General features: G+C 35.7%; 1 protein-coding gene across 1 annotated transcript in view; it reads right to left on the reverse strand.

Moving 5' to 3' along the window:
• Positions 1 to 672: 672 nt before the first annotated feature.
• Positions 673 to 16,271, reverse strand: part of SMC3 (structural maintenance of chromosomes 3) — a 38,318-nt gene continuing 22,719 nt past the window's right edge. The window contains exons 16-29 of the mRNA XM_077877658.1: positions 15,775 to 15,935; positions 15,253 to 15,394; positions 11,974 to 12,124; positions 9,827 to 9,979; positions 7,699 to 7,850; positions 7,090 to 7,248; positions 6,203 to 6,310; positions 4,992 to 5,100; positions 4,180 to 4,427; positions 3,881 to 4,093; positions 3,191 to 3,382; positions 2,850 to 3,027; positions 1,665 to 1,771; positions 673 to 1,081 (exon numbers count right to left, since the gene is read on the reverse strand). Coding sequence (XP_077733784.1) covers positions 1,010 to 1,081; positions 1,665 to 1,771; positions 2,850 to 3,027; positions 3,191 to 3,382; positions 3,881 to 4,093; positions 4,180 to 4,427; positions 4,992 to 5,100; positions 6,203 to 6,310; positions 7,090 to 7,248; positions 7,699 to 7,850; positions 9,827 to 9,979; positions 11,974 to 12,124; positions 15,253 to 15,394; positions 15,775 to 15,935 — 2,145 coding nt within the window. The 3' untranslated portion in view covers positions 673 to 1,009. The remainder of the gene's footprint in view (positions 1,082 to 1,664; positions 1,772 to 2,849; positions 3,028 to 3,190; positions 3,383 to 3,880; positions 4,094 to 4,179; positions 4,428 to 4,991; positions 5,101 to 6,202; positions 6,311 to 7,089; positions 7,249 to 7,698; positions 7,851 to 9,826; positions 9,980 to 11,973; positions 12,125 to 15,252; positions 15,395 to 15,774; positions 15,936 to 16,271) is intronic.

Genomic DNA, 16,271 nt, shown 5'->3' on the forward strand with positions numbered 1-16,271 from the left:
AAACAATGGTATATATTCCTACAATGGGATATCACTCAGAAATAATGAATTTTGGGTATGTGCTGCAATATGGATGAACCTTAAAAACATGCTGAGACAAGTCGGTCACAAAAGGCCCCGACCTCATCTGAAGGAGGGAAAAAAGTTTCAATAAAATTTTCCAAACTTTTACTTAATCAGAAAAAGAAGGAAATTTTATGATTCCGTTTTTTGGCTTAGTGTTCTTAGCTACTCTTACCTATCTTCCCAAATTCTAATAAATATACTGCCCTCTTTTTTTTTTATACTGCCCTCTTAAATTAAAAATTATTCTAAAAAAATAACAGTGAGTTAAAGCAAGGGTTCTAATCCTCACCAAGGGTCATAATCCCCTGACAGAACTTTAGAACTAGTAGGAACCAGGACCTATTCTATAAAGACTGACTCACTCAGTCTAGGGAAAGAGGCCAGCAGTGTTACTCCAGTAGTTTAAAGCTACCCCCGTGGGGATTTAAGCATACAGCCAGGACTGGGAACTGGTGATGTATTTCAACAGAATATAAACATTAAAAAAAAAATTCTTCTTTTAGGTGAAGGCAGATCTTTTCTTAGGCAAAACAAAAAGCAGACAGATATTTAAGAAAAAATTGTTTCTAATCATACAACTATAAATAAAAAGCCACATAAAATAAGTTAGTCATAAAACAATTATTTAATTGAAGCTATAAAAAACGAGGCAATTGATAAAATAATTAGGAAAGAATATTTAGCACATTTCAAAAAATTTAAAACAGGAGCAGGACACTTTACAAAAAGTTGTGTGAAATAAAACTCTTAAACTATAAGTAGAAATGTAACATTACAGAGTATCTTATAAAATACAATGACAGAAATATAAAAGGACTATGTATGCTCTAAGTCTGAAAACTTTTAGTAGTGACTGGATATTTAGGTTTAAATGTACAATTCCTGGGTATGAGAATCATATTACTATACACATCTTCCAAATCAGTGGACAATTTTTTTCCAATTAACCATGAGTGGTATCATCTTCTACAAAGTCTTTAGCCATCTCTGCTGTGATCACGTCAATATGACTAACCTGAAGAAAAAATGTAAAAACAGTGTTAAATCTAAAAAAAAAAAAATCAAGTGTTCTCACTGTATAGAATAATATTTAAAACATATGGCCTTTCACCTGTAAGTTTTGCCTATCAAGTCAAAGGAGTCTAAAACACTAAGACCTTTCTAATGGTGTTTGCTGAAAGCCTCAGTTTAAAAAAAATATTCTTCATTTTAGAACTCTGAAGATCCAGGTAAGTACTAACGTCTAAATTTCAAATGTTTTTTCAATTATTATGATGTTGCTATTTCAAAGAATCTTAAGGCTGAAAACATCAGGAAGAGCTGTGTGGCCCAGCCAAATATAAATAACTGTATGTAGCTGTTAAGGACTGCACTGAACAGGCAAGACAAGAAGATAATGTCTCTTAATACCAATGAAAATAAAATCAATGCAATGAATGCCACAAAAAAATTACTAAACTTCACAGGCATTTGAAAGAAAGTTTTTTCTCTACAAACTCATCAACATAAGCAACAAATTTCTAGGTTTTCCTTAATGGTTTAAGTAACATAAAACAAGAATTTGACAAATACAAACTCAAATGTGAAAAAAAATTTACCTTGTTTCTAAACTTTACACCATAGAATTTGTCAGCTGACTCAAGCAGTTCAGGCCTAAAAGTAGTTGTAATAAATTGTGCATGTACAGCAAGTTCCATAATCATATCTATAAAAAGAAATAGTAAAAAAAAAAAAAAAAAAAGAAATAGTAATTTAATAAAACCTTTTTTAAGTAGATGAGAACATTTAAAAACCATCTATCTTTACTCTTACCTAAAATTCAAAACAGCCTGTAATTTTATTTTTCATGCATACATCTCTAAAAATTACCTACTCTCTTACACATTAGGGATAGATTTTTTACCTAGTGTTTTAAAGTTACATAATATGAAGCAGTAGCTACTTATAACACAGGATTAAAATTGTCAAAGTTTTCCCATACATAAAAAACTAGAATCACCTTCCCTTGCTACCCATGTCCCCAAAGATCTTTTGAATTTACTGAAGATCGAAAATAGGTTCTTTAAATACAGAATCAACATTTTAGGTCCAAGGCTATCCAAACAAGGTGAGAAAAACAAGGTTTAAAATGACAGACCTGTGTAAAAGTTTAACTGAAGTAGGATTTTTTTTTTTAAAGATTTTATTTATTTATTCATGATGGTGTGTGTGTGTGTGTGTGTGTGTGTGTGCAGAGACAGGCAGAGGGAGAAGCAGGCTCCATCGCTGGAGCCCAACACGGGACTCGATCCCGGGACTCCAGGATCACACCCTGGGTCAAAGGCAGGTGCTAAACTGCTGTGCCACCCAGGGATCCCCGAAGTAGGATTTTCTTTTCTTTTTAAGATTTTATTTATTTATTCATGAAAGACACAGAGAGAAAGAGGCTGAGACACAGGCAGAGGGAGAAGCAGGCTCCATGCAGGGAGCCCGACGCGGAACTCGATCCCGGGACTCCAGGATCATGCCCTGGGCCGAAAGCAGACGCTAAACCACTGAGCCACCCTAGGATTCCCCGAAGTAGGATTTTCAATTGACAAACACATCAATTATACTCACAGAACTAAGATTTGTAGTCCAACAATAAATTTTGAAAAACGTACTAGAAGAAATTTTACTTACAGAATATATACCCTCTCTAGCCCCCCTCCCCCCAATATCTTAGGCAATAAGAAATCTCTAGTAAAGAGGCAAGCTATCATTTTTTGAGCAAGTTCTCATTGTTAAGTACAAACCCAAACTACCTGACACAGCTTTTCTGTGCTGGGCATCCAGAGCCTGGTCAATCTCATCAAATAAGTAAAAAGGAGCTGGATCACATTTCTGAATAGCAAAAATCAGAGCAAGAGCTACCAAGGACTTCTGTCCACCAGAAAGCTGTTGCATTTCTCTCATTTCACCTTGTTTCCCTGTAAATGACACCTAAGAAAACATTTAAATGACTTAATACCCAAAAGGGGTAGAATCAACATCATCTCTTAAAATTAAATTACATGCAATGCAACAATTTAATTTGTAAAATATTCCACAAATCTCATTATAAACGGTAATACTGGAAAAAATTGGATATTAAAATGTATTTTACCCTAATTCCAACTCCAGTGAACTGGTCAACTGATGGGACACTGCTTTGTGACCCAGAACCTCTTTCACTTTCACCACTTCCTTCTCCTTCATCCTGAGACTGACTGCCCTCCACATCTCCTTTCTTCATCACCAAAGTAGCTTTGCCACCAGGTACCAACTTCTGGAATACTTCACTGAAGTTCTTGGATACCTTAAAATGAATGAATGAACAAATGAGTAAGTTAGGTGTCACTTCAAATAGAAATTTTAATTAGGTGGCACTGCACATATTTTTTAAAGCAAAGAAATATTTAAAACAACCACAGATATTTTTTTTTTTAAGATTTTATTTATCCATTTGAGAGAAAGAGAGAGACACAGGGCAAGGGCAGAGGGAGAGGGAAAAGCAGACTCCCCACTTAGCAGGAAACCTGACACAGAGCTCAATCCCAGGACCATTACCTGAGCTGCAGACACTTAAGCAACTGAGCCGCCCAGGCACCCCAGTAATCACAGATAAATACTTTAACAAGAGTAACAGATTAAGAGCTGTGTAGCATATTCTAATTACTATATGCTGGATTTTTTTACTTGTATTAGATCAAACTATCAGTAGGGAAAAAGCTTTATAAACGCTTACCAACTGAGTAATAAACTGAATTATAGCCTAAGCTTTTGTCCAGTGTATTAACTACAAATAGATACATACCTGTTTGAAAGTTAACTGAATAGCTTCGTATTTTCGAAGTTCAAGTACATTCATCAGTTCCATGATTGATTTGTACCCCCTATCCAACTCTTCTTGTCTTTTTATTAACTTTTCTTTCTGCTCAGAGAAATTTACAAACTGATCTAAAGCTTTTTTGTTAACGTGGCTGTACTTCTTCAATTCTGTGTTGCACTGTTCAAGTTTTCGAAACAACTACAAAGAGAAAAAAGATATATAAATAAATTCACATGCAGAGAAAATCTGCAACATCATTTCAAATTTAAAACTACAGGATCTACCTGTTTGAGGCTCAGTGTCTGGTACTTTTCAAATGCTTCCTGGGGAAGCGATCCAAGTTCTCGAATTTTTTTCATACACTCTTCTTTTTTCTTTAGTAGCATGCCTTGTCGATTTGTCATCTTTTCTAGTTCTTTAGTATCATGATTTATAGCATCCATATGTTCTTTTTCCATATTTTTCCAGCGTTCCATACTTTTCTGAAGCTCCTTAATTCCAGCTTCTGTTTTATCAATGGAATTGTCCAAATCTAAAATGGGGGGATCAAATTAAACCATTAATACCCATTTTAAAGCTAGAGTGCTATCTGACCAGATTTTAATGGTCAAATCTATAAAAATAAATAGGTTTTTGGTTTTGATAATGTTTGTTTAAACTTTACTGTGTAAACCCATGAAACAATTCAGGACAAAATTAGGAGTGTACATTAGTCACTCAGGTATATATTTCTCATGAGTGAATGTTTATAAAAGATTAAAAGAATAATTTTCTTCTCACAGCAACTAGGTGATAAGAAACTTAAATTCAGCAAAACAAAAACAAAAAAAACTTAATTCAGCGATTTCACACTTTTGGCAACAAAATTAGTAATTAAATTTGTCACAAATATTTCAACAAAACAAAGGTTACTATTTATAATCAACACACTAAACTCCATTCACTATAAATTATTTATGTAATAGAAACCACACAAAATCATTAGTGCATACTTTTGCTTATTTGGGAGTTTCATTTTGTAGTAAACAATTTTTTCAAATAAGCTAACTTTTAAGAAAATACCAATTTTTTCTTTTTTTACTAAATCAAAATTCACCTTCTGATCGTGCCATAGTATCTTTTACTCTTTTATTGATTGCTTCAAGTTCTGAGGTTGTAGCAGTGAGAACAGTACCCCCTTCTGTCTCTCGCAGTTCATTAAGTTCCTACAAGATAAAGATCATTAAATCACAAAATCTGAGTTTTGCTACCTTCAAAACATTAAGACTTCAATGGTTTCCAATAGCTATTACCTTTCTATGCATTAATATATAAAAATTTGTCTAATCATTGAATTGTTGATATACGTTTGTGTTTTTAGTTTCTACTATAAATAATGCTATGAACATTGTTTTTTAATCAAAGCTTAATTTACACCCAATAAAATGAGCCAATTTTAAGTGCAGAGCTCAGTGAGTTATGACAATGTACATACCCATGTAACTACCACAATGAAGACACAGATTTTTTCATTAAACCAAGAAGTTCCCTTGTGACTCTCTGTAATCAGTTCCCTCTACTCATGCCCCCAGAAAACTATCATTCTGCTTCCTATTGCTATAGATTAGTTTCCCCAACAGCTGTTATTTTGATAAGCATTCAAAAGAATAGAAAGTACACTTTGTATAATTACAAATATTTAAAGTATCCATTAGAGGGGGGAAAAAAGTAATGATACAGTAACTAGAAAATTTCTCAGCGTGGACTACTACTGAGAAAACATTAATAACCAACTTAATAACTTACGGAGTACCTAGAATACACCAGGATAATTATACGAAACAGGTATTACTGTTATGCTCCCTTTTCATAAGAGGAAACTGAGGCTTGGGAATATTGAATTATTTGCACAGGGGATCCCTGGGTGGCGCAGCGGTTGGCGCCTGCCTTTGGCCCAGGGGCGATCTTGGGAGACCCGGGATCGAGTCCCACGTTGGGCTCCTGGTGCATGGAGCCTGCTTCTCCCTCTGCCTATGTCTCTGCCTCTCTCTCTCTCTCTGTGGGACTATCATAAATAAATTTAAAAAAAATAAAAAAAAATAAAAAAGTACCTCTGTTTTAAATAAATAAATAAATAAATAAATAAATAAATAAATAAATAAATAGCTAGCACAGGATCATACACTAGATGACAGTGCTAGAACTCCAACCCACGGTAGTAAGGTGCTTTCTGTCCCCAAAGCCCAGGCTCTCAATCAAAGCCACTCATGTGTAAGTTCTTTCAAAAGGTTATAAGGTCATCAACAAATCCACAAAAAAAGAACATACCTGTTCTACTTGGTCCAAGCGTTTCCTCAAATTTTCATTTAGGTATGTCTCCACTCGAGTAATAATACCTTCTAATTTAATTCTTTCATTCAGCAACTGTCTGTTTTCCTAGAAAAAAAGAAAATTATTTGTCTACATAGGCATGCACATTCTACACACAGGAATGCTGTTAATCTATCCATCTTCTCTACTACTTGTGTTCAAATGAGCTGCAATGGGAACTTTATATCCTTCCAAAAAGCCCTATATTTTCTTCATTTTCCATCTTAACTATTCAGAATGCTAAGTTTGTGCACTTGATTCTTTTTATAAGACACAATGCCAAATATATTTTTTAATCCACTTTTCATTTCTTGGACTTAGTGTTTGCATCTCTATATTCAAAAATCAAAAGTTATATGAAGGGGTGCCTGGGTGGCTCAGTCTGTTAAGCATCCTACTCTTGATTTCAGCTCGTGTCATGATCTCAGGGTCCTGGGATCAAGCCCGAGGTTGAGCTCTGTGCTCAACACGGAGTCTGTCTGTCCCTCTCCCTCTGCTCCTCCCCACGCTCGTGCTCTAATTAGCAAATAAAGAAAATCTTTAACAAAAATGTTTTATCAAAATATTAATTATGTAAAGGTAGATCAATAGATCCAGCAAAGCTAACAAGCTCAATCTTACTAATGATAAATGTGCATTAAATAAGATGAAAAAATGAAGACTTCTTGTATAATCCTCACATACCCAGAATGGTTTAGAAAAATTTATTTACTCTTAACGGGTATTAGAATTCCGAGTCTTATTCTTCTATTTTCTCACAGTTCCCTTCTTTTGCACTCCCTTAGTAGCAAGAAAACTTTTCACAAAAGCTAATTACCAATAAAAATTTTGTCAATTGTACTTGCCTGTTGAAGTTGACGAATTTCATCATTTAGTGCATCTACTCTCTTCTGATCTTCCAGACTAAGTTGTGAAAGCAAATCAGTTCCCAGTTCTGCTTTCAATGATTCTCTGGTGGACTCCATAGCATGCAAACTTGCCTCCAAACTTTGTAAGCTACGTTGCTATGTGACAGATCATCCATTTATTAATAAAAGGTATTAGTCACTGTATTATTTGTAATATTAAAAAATTGAGAACGATCTATATTTGATATTAAAGTGAACTAAATCATATCAACTCAAGTAACTATTAGGTATCTGTTTAATTTGATAATTAGAACTAAATAAAAAAATAGAGAACTAAGTAGCAGTAAGAAAAATATTTACAATACAATACTATCAGGGTATGTGGGACCAGTCATATTCCATGACCAAATCATATAAAAATCCTCTTGCATAATAAAAGAACACAAAGAAAAGACTGCTAGCATGTGTTAGGGTGGTACTGTTAGACAATTAAAATAAGAGTCTACAAAAAAAGGAACATATGAACTCCAAAGGGTAACATATAAAATATGGTCCATCCCAATTCTAAATAATTAAATCCATAACAAAAGGGACATACTTACGAACCTTTGGCATAAAAGTTTTTTCTGACTGCTGTCTCTTCTCCTTTAGCATCTTCATTTCTGATAATATGCTATCTCGAGAAGCTTTAAATTTCCTTTGCTGGGTCTCTATCTGCTGCATTTGGTTCATCAACTGATCAATTTCGTTATTAATCCATATACAAGGCTAAGGAAAACGGTCTCTAGTTTTAAAAAGTGTGTATCTCCTTCCTTTTCTTTACCTCCAAATAAAAGTTATTTCATTAAATTTATGGACCATAATAATGCTAAATTAAATACTACTCCACGTGTTCAATCATAAGCTAAGACATTTTACTCCTACCATTTCTTTCTCAAAATAACATATATTTTACTTAAAGCTATATAAAAACAAAATTCTTGGGAAACCCTAAGAGGATCTAAATGAAGTATGTGTGTGTGTGTATTTATAAAGATTTTATTTATTCATGAGAGACACAGAGAGAGAGAGACAGAGAGACAGAAAGAGGCAGAGGGAGAAGCAGGCTCCATGCAGGGAGCCCAATGTGGGACTCGATCCCAGGTCTCCAGGATCATGCACTGGGCTGAAGGCAGCGCTCAACTGCTAAGCCAAACCGCTAAGCCACCTAGGCTGCCCTGAAGTATATATTTTATGTATCTTTTCACTCAAGCAATATTTACTATGTAATCTATTATGCTTAAAGTACCATATAAGGTAAATACGTAGGAAGAGGAGGCCTTGCCCAACAGAGAAAAATACCACCTAGCTGGATTATCAAATACAAGAAGGTAGTTGATGTATGCCATCACCATTCTCCTCTCTTTTGGTGTCTCCCCACATTTTCTTTGCACCAACATCTTGCCAAATTTGGGCAGTTCTAAATATGCTCTATGGATCCCTCCAAATTCAAAACTAACATGCTTATTTATCTTTTGCTCTGTGCTGTTGTTTGCACTGATGGCACAGAAGCTAATTTTTAATTGTCAGTTTCAATTAAGAATATCTCAATGATGCGGTAAAAATGATTTTCTTGATGCCTGAGTACCTATATATGTATTTTTAAGTAATCTATGCACCCAATGTGGGGCTTAAACTCATGACCCAGAGATCAAGAATTGGATGCTCTACTGACTGATCAAGCCAGGTGCCCTTAAAGTACTTGTATTTTTTAAGTTGTATGACATATTGTGAAGTACACTTAAAGCACTTTTGCCTTATACCAAAGTACTGTAGTTATTTTAAGAAAATGCATAGTACAACGTTTCTGCTGTGAGCTAAACTAGCCACTCTTCATGGAACACGAGTTTTATTCGTAAGAATTGAGAGTACTATTAAGACTTGATTTTGACAGCAATTTCCTCCATTAATACTACATCTGTACCAAATGACCTTAAAATAAAAATCTAATGTACATTTTTCATTAGGAATGTGCAGGAAAGACAGGTGGTTTTAAGAGTTATCTCAGGTGCCAGAGACAGCTCAAGGAAAGGATGTGTGCCCCCGTGATGGTGGAGCTGGAGGGGGAGACAGATCCCTTGCTCATCGCCATGAAAGAGCTCAAGGCTTGAAAGATCCCCATTATCATTCGCCGCTACCTGCTAGACAGGAGCTATGAAGACTGGGGAGTAGATGAGCTCATCATCACCGACTGAGATGGAATCATCTTCCTGACTCTGCCTCATCCTAATTTCTATGTTCAATTCTTTATACATGTAAAATAATAAACTGTTCAACCTTTCAAAAAAAAAAAAAAACCCTATGTTTAATTTCTATGCAGTATGTGGCATCACAGAGGCCCTCCTCAACCCTTCTTTGAAACACTAACCTCTTTTTCTTTCTACAATTCTGACCAATCCTCCTCAGTTCCCTCTCTAATATTAAATTTTAGTGCACCTCAGGTTCTTTGCTCTCTGAAACAGACTGACTCACTGCTATTAGCTATTTAACAGCTAAGGAAAGAATCAATACTACAAGAATTTTTTTTCCGTCTTCAGAAGTTAAGCTTTGACATATATAAGCTCCCATGCTTAAATTAAAGTCAAAGGTCGATTTTCCCCCCAATGTATATATAAGAAAACATACCTTACATGCAAAAGATTACATATTTCTACCCAAATACAGTTCTCCACAGTCGCACAAGACAAAAGGATATTTTCAATATTTCTGCGCAGGTTTTCATTGAGCTTTGCTTCAAGCTCACCTAGTTCTTCTTCTGCTTTTCTAACATCTTTTTGCAATTCAAGTCTAGACTTCCTTGTGTCATAATAACCTCCGGTTAGAGCACCGCGATGACTAACTTGGTCACCTATAAACAAAGCACAAGGAAGATAGAAATTCTGGGTAACAATTTCTTTATTCAATGATAAATGGACTTACAATCAAACAACTAATCTGAAGGCTTTACCTATCTAGCGAGAATTTAAAAGATTTAAGCTACTCTGAAAAACTTTTGCTTTCCAACTGTTAAAATTTGCATTTAGGAAATATCCCTTCTAGGTGAGCCTGAACATCTGCCAGAGAAAGAGAAAGTGCTAAAGACCAATGGAGAAAGGTCAAGAAAACACAGGACTTGGGAGTTTGGAATTCCACTAGCCATATTTGGGAAAATGTGAACATCAAAGATAATAATAATGGCAATGCTGTAACACAATCAATTAAAAAAAAGTGAAAAAAAAGTGATTAACTCACAATGATACTTAAAAAAAAAAAAAATGGAGGGGGCTCTTTTTACAGAGGAGTGACAGCTAATAAATACAGAATCTATGGGGCACCTGGGTGGCTCAATTGATTAAGCATCTGACTCTTGATTTCAGCTCAGGGTTGATAAGATTGAGTCCCGTATCAGGCTCTGCACTGAGCATGAAGTCAGCTTCAGATTCTCTCCCTCCAACCCCAGTGAATGCACCTGCCCTTTCTCTTTCTCTCTTAAAAAAAGAGAGAGAGAGAGAGAAGCCTTGATAGAATTTAAGAAATACCATCTGGAAACCCCTAGTGTATTAACTGAGTCAAACCATTAGTAAAAAAGTTGTCGGGGAATCTGATAGTTATGTTTTCTGAATGGATAGTTCCATATCACTTATTAATTACAAAGAGAAAGGGCACTTCTACACTGTGCCATCATTAGCATCACCGACAGTGTGACACACTGTGTGATGCAGTTAAGTACACAGCACTCATGTCAAGAATGTTTAAACTAATCTAATGTAATGGTGAGGAAGTAGTTAAGAGAAATCCAGAAAATGAGACATTCTATGAAAAAGTAAACTTCCTAAGGGTGGGAAGGAACAGGAGCTGTCTTATATTGAAAGAATCCGGAGAGGATACTGCTTGTGCATCCTTGATTGGATCCTGAATAGAAAATATTTTGGGACAATGTAGATACTTTTTAGATGACATTATTCAGTTATGTTAAATTTCATAGGTGTTTACATTGATACCTATGGTTAAGGAGTGTCCTTACTCTTTTATGAGATATACATGCTCAACTTTTAGAAATAATGTATCACAATTTTTATAACTCATTGAAAGGTAGTTCAACAACAAAAAAATTATCTATAGAGATAAACCTAGGCTGGGTGTTCCCTTCTTTCATCAGCAAATCAAATATAAAGAAAATGAAAAAATGAAAAAAATGAGGGCAGATGAACTTATATTACCAAAGGTTCTTAACCTAGACTCCATGGATAAAATTCAGGAGATCCATGACTTAGGTAGGAAAAAAATTCACATCTTTATTTTTATACTAACTTCAAAATGAAACTTCGCAAAATTCCTTCTGTTATAACAAGTAAGAACCCAGTGGTATTGTCAGTACTTGTAACTGTTACCATGAAAAATAACAGCTATTTTCTATCAGATTATACTTGGTCCAAATCTCAAAATATTGTTTACATGTATCAGTACTTCAAAATTATATTAGACCCACTGCTAAATCTTGTTTTTGAATATCTTAAAGAATTACTGTCATATTTGAAAAATACTGTGATTACAATGTCAATATAATTGGTTTCTTTTGTGATCCAAAGTATTTTATCTTATGCACTTAAAAACATTTTGAGAAAGGGTTCATAGGCTTTACCAAAGAGCCAAAGGAGTCCACAGTGCAAAAAAGGCTAAGAACCCCTACTATATAGACCAGATGATTATACTTAAGAGACATCAACTAAATACAAAGTGTGGATGCCGTATGTACTCAAACAAGCCAACTGCTTAAAAATGACAAATAACTGGACATGAATTTTGAAATACTCTTAAACCCAAAACAGAATTTGTTCAAAGCTAAGAATTACTATTACAAACCTTCCAGGGTAATGCAGTCCATAGTGAAAGCACGGGCTAGCTGGGTTGAAACTTCCATGCTACGACAAATAAGTGTTTTCCCAAACACATGTTTGAAAGCCTTGTCAAATCTGGGATTGTACCTCAATTTACTTATCATAGGAATTGCATCCTAAAAATATTTTGTCAACAAAGAGATGACAACAGTTAATGAAAACATGTTAGAAGAATTATGAATTACATCTTTATGAAAATAAAGACAAATAAACACAAATGCCTTCATATTTCAAAACTACTAGCTTTTTATTCTTAAGAAGCCAGAAAAATCACTCTACTGAATTATCTTGGAACTTGTGTTCATGTAATCATCTAGGTTTCCAAGAGCAGAGCAAAGTGACAAAGAGTTTAGTGGCTCTGGAGTCAGACAGCTCAGGCTCGAATCCAAGTTTGAACACTCATCAGATGTATGCTCGGGGGGATGCCCAGGTGGCTCAGCAGTTGAGCATCTGTCTGCCTTTCTTTGGCTCAGGGCGTGATCCTGGAGCCCCGGGATTGAGTCCCGCATCAGGCTCTCTGCATGGAGCCTGCTTCTCCTCCCTCTTCCTATGTCTCTGTGTGCGTCTCTCATGAATAAATAACTAAAATCTTTTATATATATATAAACACACACATACACACACGCATGCTCTGGACAAATTGCTTCTCCATTTAATAGTTACTTCATCCACAAAACTGTAACAGTACCTTCCTGAGAAAGCTGTTAAGATTAAATAAACCAATAATATGCGAAACACATAGGATAGCATCTGTCACACAGAAGGGCTACACAGGGGTACCTATATGGTTCAGTTGGTTAAGCATCTGACTATTGGTTTTGGCTCCGGTCATGATCTTAAGGTTAGGAGATCAAGCTCTGTGTAAGACCGCATGCTGGGCATGGAGCCTACTTAAGGTTTGTAGATTGGTTCTTCCCACCCCTCCCACCCCTTACTGGCTTTCACATGCATGCTTTTTCTCTTAAAAAAAAAAAAAGGCTAAATAAACATTAACTAATAGTATTTCCTCAAATGTTTTCATTTTATTGTATGAATGTCTTAGATATTCAAGAAAATATTTTTCCTAGGGCAGCCCGGTGGCTCAGCAGTTTAGCACCGCCTTCAGCTCAGGGTGTGATCCTGGAGACCCAGGATGAAGTCCTGCGTCAGGCTCCCGACATGTAGCCTGCTTTCCCTCTGCCTGTGTCTCTGCCTCTCTGTATCTCTCATGAATGAATAAAATCTTAAAAAAAAAAAGAAAGAAAATATTTTTCCTATAAAATTTTCCCTTTTTACATTCTTCTAAACTGTTAGGAATTTTTCTAATTTTCAAATTAGGAAATACAACCCACATACAAAACAATGCCACAAATATGTTAAGCTTAAATCAATTATAAAGAGAACACCAATGTAACTGCCATGGAGAATATGAAATAACACTGCTTACACTGAGAGTCGTGTGTGTCCCTTTCCTAATCATATAGCAGTTAGCTGTTGGAGGTGACCAATATTATAACTTTTGTGACAACCATTTCCTTGTACTTCTAATCTATCATCTTTTTAATACTTTATTATTTGACACAGAAAGAACCCAAGCAGGGAGAGCAGTAGACAGGAGAGGGAGAAGGAGGCTTCTCACAAGAGCAGGAAGCCCAATGCAGAGCTTAATCCCAGGACCCTGGGATCATGACCTGAGATGAAGGCAGAGGCTTAACTGACTAAGCCACCCAGGTGCCCCCTAATTCTATAATCTAAATTTAGTTTTGTTTATGTGTTTATTTGTAAGATTTTAGTTATTTTGAGAAAGAGGTTAAGAGGCCGAGGGAGAGAGAGAATCTCAAACAGACTGCTGAGTATGGAGCCTGACGTGGGGCTAAATCTGAGCTGAAATCAACAGTTGGATACTTAACTGACTGAGCCACCCAAGCACACACACCTGTTTGTGTTTTTGTTTTTTTTTTTCGAAGATTTTATTTATTTATGACACACACACACACACACACACACACACACACAGGCAGAGACACAGGCACAGAGAGAAGCAGGCTCCATTCAGGGAGCCCCATGTCGGACTCAATCCCAGGACTCCAGGATCACACCCTGGGCAAAAGGCAGACACTCAACCGCTAAGCCACCCAGGCACCCCAACACCTGTTTCTGTTTAAAGGGAGCCATACTACATGCATTTTTAAGTCTTGCTTTTTCACAGTATCACATTTGTAACTAAATTTCTTCCCCCAAACTTCAAAGATAATTTATAATTTTTTTTTTTTTTAAGATTTCATTTATTTTTTTCGAGAGAGAGAAAGAGAGAGAGAGAGAGAGAGAGAGAGAGAGAGAGAGATAGGCAGAGGGAGAAGCAGGCTCCATGCAGGGTGCCTGATGCGGGACTCGATCCTGGGACTCTGGGATCATGCCCTGAGCCGAAGGCAGATGCTCAACCACTGAGCAACCCAGGTGTCCCAAAAATTTATAGATTTAAAAGAAAAGGCTAGACTTGAAGTAACTTAAGATTCTCACTGTTCCGGGGGCACTTGGGTGGCTCAGTTGGTTAAGCATCTATCTTCCACTCAGGTCATGATCCTAGAGTCCTGTGATCAAGCCTACCTCCAGCTCCCTGCTCAAGCCATGAATTTGTTTCTCCTCTTCCCTCTATCCCTCCTCCCTCTCATATTCTCTTTAGTAAATAAATAAAATCTTAAAAAAAAAAAAAGATTCTCACTGTTCCACTTAAGTTATCATTATAGATTTCCAGCTTTAACCATGGAGGATAGTAAAATAGTTACTATCAACATTCTGAAATCAAACACCTCAAAGAAATTAGTTTTCTCAAGAATAGTGTCTGAGGACCATTTTAATCTATTTAAATATATACCAGCAAATAACAAAAACATTATGTTTTCAGGGTCTATCATGCTAGACATTTTAATTTATAAGCCATTTAAAAAGTATATTCAGAAAACTTAAAAATATTCACAAATTCTCAGGGATTTCTACTCCTTAATTTTGAGACCCTGGAATAATCTCCCAAAGTATCCCATACTTTTGGATTTTAACACTTTACACATTTGCAACGATTTCATGTCTTGTCTGTGACCTGTCTTCTTTTCCATCCCTACCCAGTATCGACTATGCTGTAAAGGAAGAAAGCAAGTTTATCTCACAGACCAGTGAATCCTAATACACAGTGCCTGTGCACTAGCATGTGCTAACCACGAGAAAAATTAACTTGTTGAAAGACAGATATTCACACACACTGACTCACATTGGTTTCAGGATAGGCAGTATCCCTGACATCTAACTTGTTAAGAGGCAGAAAAGTGACCTCTCCAGGAAGATTCATTTTATTAAACTCCATCAAAATCTTTGTGCTGACTTCATCTGAATCAACAATATGATAAAATAACCTGCACGTAAACAAAACAAGACACATCTTTATTGCTTGACTTTAAAGTGCTATATGAAAAAAAAAAAAAAAAAGAAAGAAAAAAAGTGCTATGAATATTTAGGCAAATAATTCACTTTTTTTTCTATGCAACCCAATTTGTACTGGGATAGGGTAGGAGGGAAACTACTTAGAAAATTCCAATGGAGGGAGGAAAAGGAAGCCCCAAAAGGGATAGTTCTAGCTTCTACAATTAGAAATACTTGATATGACATGTGTATCTTTATGAAATTAAAAAGGCAAGTTGTATAAAAGAAGGTAATGAAAGATATACTGTATTAAAACTCCAAAACACTGCTCATTCCTTTCCTTTAAAAATTCAAAAAAATAAAAAAACTTCACCTGTTACCAGCAGTAACCTCCACGCACGTGTAGAAAGCAGGCTCACATTCGAAGTTATTCATCACGATGCCGTGATAGCCGTTTTGAACATGCTGGTTTATTCCTTTCCTACGGAAGTGGTCCAGTACTTTGTTTATGCTGTCTATTCCATTTAAAATAGCCTGTTAAATTGTGAGGGGTGAAAAATATTAAAATGGTATTTCCAAATGGCCCTTTCTGCTGGCAAGAAACAAACCCATTACTCTATACATTAAAAAAATATTTCAGAGATTAAACACCTTCCCCAACAACAAACACATCACCCCCTTCAAAAATGCCAACTACATGAAACTCTATTTTTATTGGTTCTCCTCTGACAATAGCATTAAAAATTGACTCCATCTAAAAATCAGAAGTGCTTTCATTAATACGTCATTTCAAATTTACAGGACAGGTGATTTGCTCTTGTCACCTGGAACCAAGGACTTACAGCCTGGAAACAATTTCTTGTGTAATAA

Source organism: Canis aureus, chromosome 29 (assembly GCF_053574225.1).
Source record: "Canis aureus isolate CA01 chromosome 29, VMU_Caureus_v.1.0, whole genome shotgun sequence".
Classification (NCBI taxonomy): Eukaryota; Metazoa; Chordata; class Mammalia; order Carnivora; family Canidae; genus Canis; species Canis aureus.